General features: G+C 46.3%; 1 protein-coding gene across 1 annotated transcript in view; it reads right to left on the minus strand.

The window, feature by feature from the left end:
• The window catches only part of amdhd2 (amidohydrolase domain containing 2), an 8,322-nt gene that overhangs the window by 4,488 nt on the left and 3,236 nt on the right, over positions 1 to 598 (minus strand). The window contains exons 4-5 of the mRNA XM_087170941.1: positions 323 to 462; positions 71 to 125 (exon numbers count right to left, since the gene is read on the minus strand). Coding sequence (XP_087027067.1) covers positions 71 to 125; positions 323 to 462 — 195 coding nt within the window. The remainder of the gene's footprint in view (positions 1 to 70; positions 126 to 322; positions 463 to 598) is intronic.

The following is a 598-nucleotide window of genomic DNA, read 5'->3' on the forward strand; positions in this document are numbered from 1 at the left end:
CCCTCCCCCATGTGTTTCGATGAGGACAGGGATCTTTATGAGAAACGCTGAGTTAGCTGGATCATATTACCAAGAACTCCAGCTCCATGTTGTCCTCCATTGTGAACTTTGACCTGAGGCAAAACCTGAAACACACATTTTGATCAAGTCATTAGAAGATGGAGACACGGACTCGTGCACTGAGCATGAATATGATCAACTAAGTATTCTCCTGTTTTTACATTTGGATATTTCTTGTGTAAAAGAAAACCTCCATCAGTGCTGTAATGCGTCTCTGTTGAAGCTAGTTTGATGGAGGTCAATAACAAAGAGCTGGTGTAACCTTGTGGTAGACAGCGGGAGGAGACGTGACCAGCGTGGGACAGAAGGACGTCACGCCGTGCTCCAGGACCTTTTTAGCCACAGAGGAAACTCCGGCGCCGACGTCATCAGACGCCTGAGAGAAGTCGATGCCGAATCCACCTGAAGGGAGACGACAGAGTGGTGACATCATGTGACCTCCACACTGCACGACTTAGTTCATAGTTCATTCATTATGATAAAGACAGAGAACGAACTGAAACAGAAAGTGTTCATGTCAAATCCAGAGACAGAGAGA

The sequence above is a fragment of the Seriola lalandi genome, unplaced genomic scaffold (assembly GCF_002814215.2).
Source record: "Seriola lalandi dorsalis isolate HSWRI2012SDOR001 ecotype SW California unplaced genomic scaffold, Sedor1 jcf7180002054969, whole genome shotgun sequence".
Taxonomy (NCBI): domain Eukaryota; kingdom Metazoa; phylum Chordata; class Actinopteri; order Carangiformes; family Carangidae; genus Seriola; species Seriola lalandi.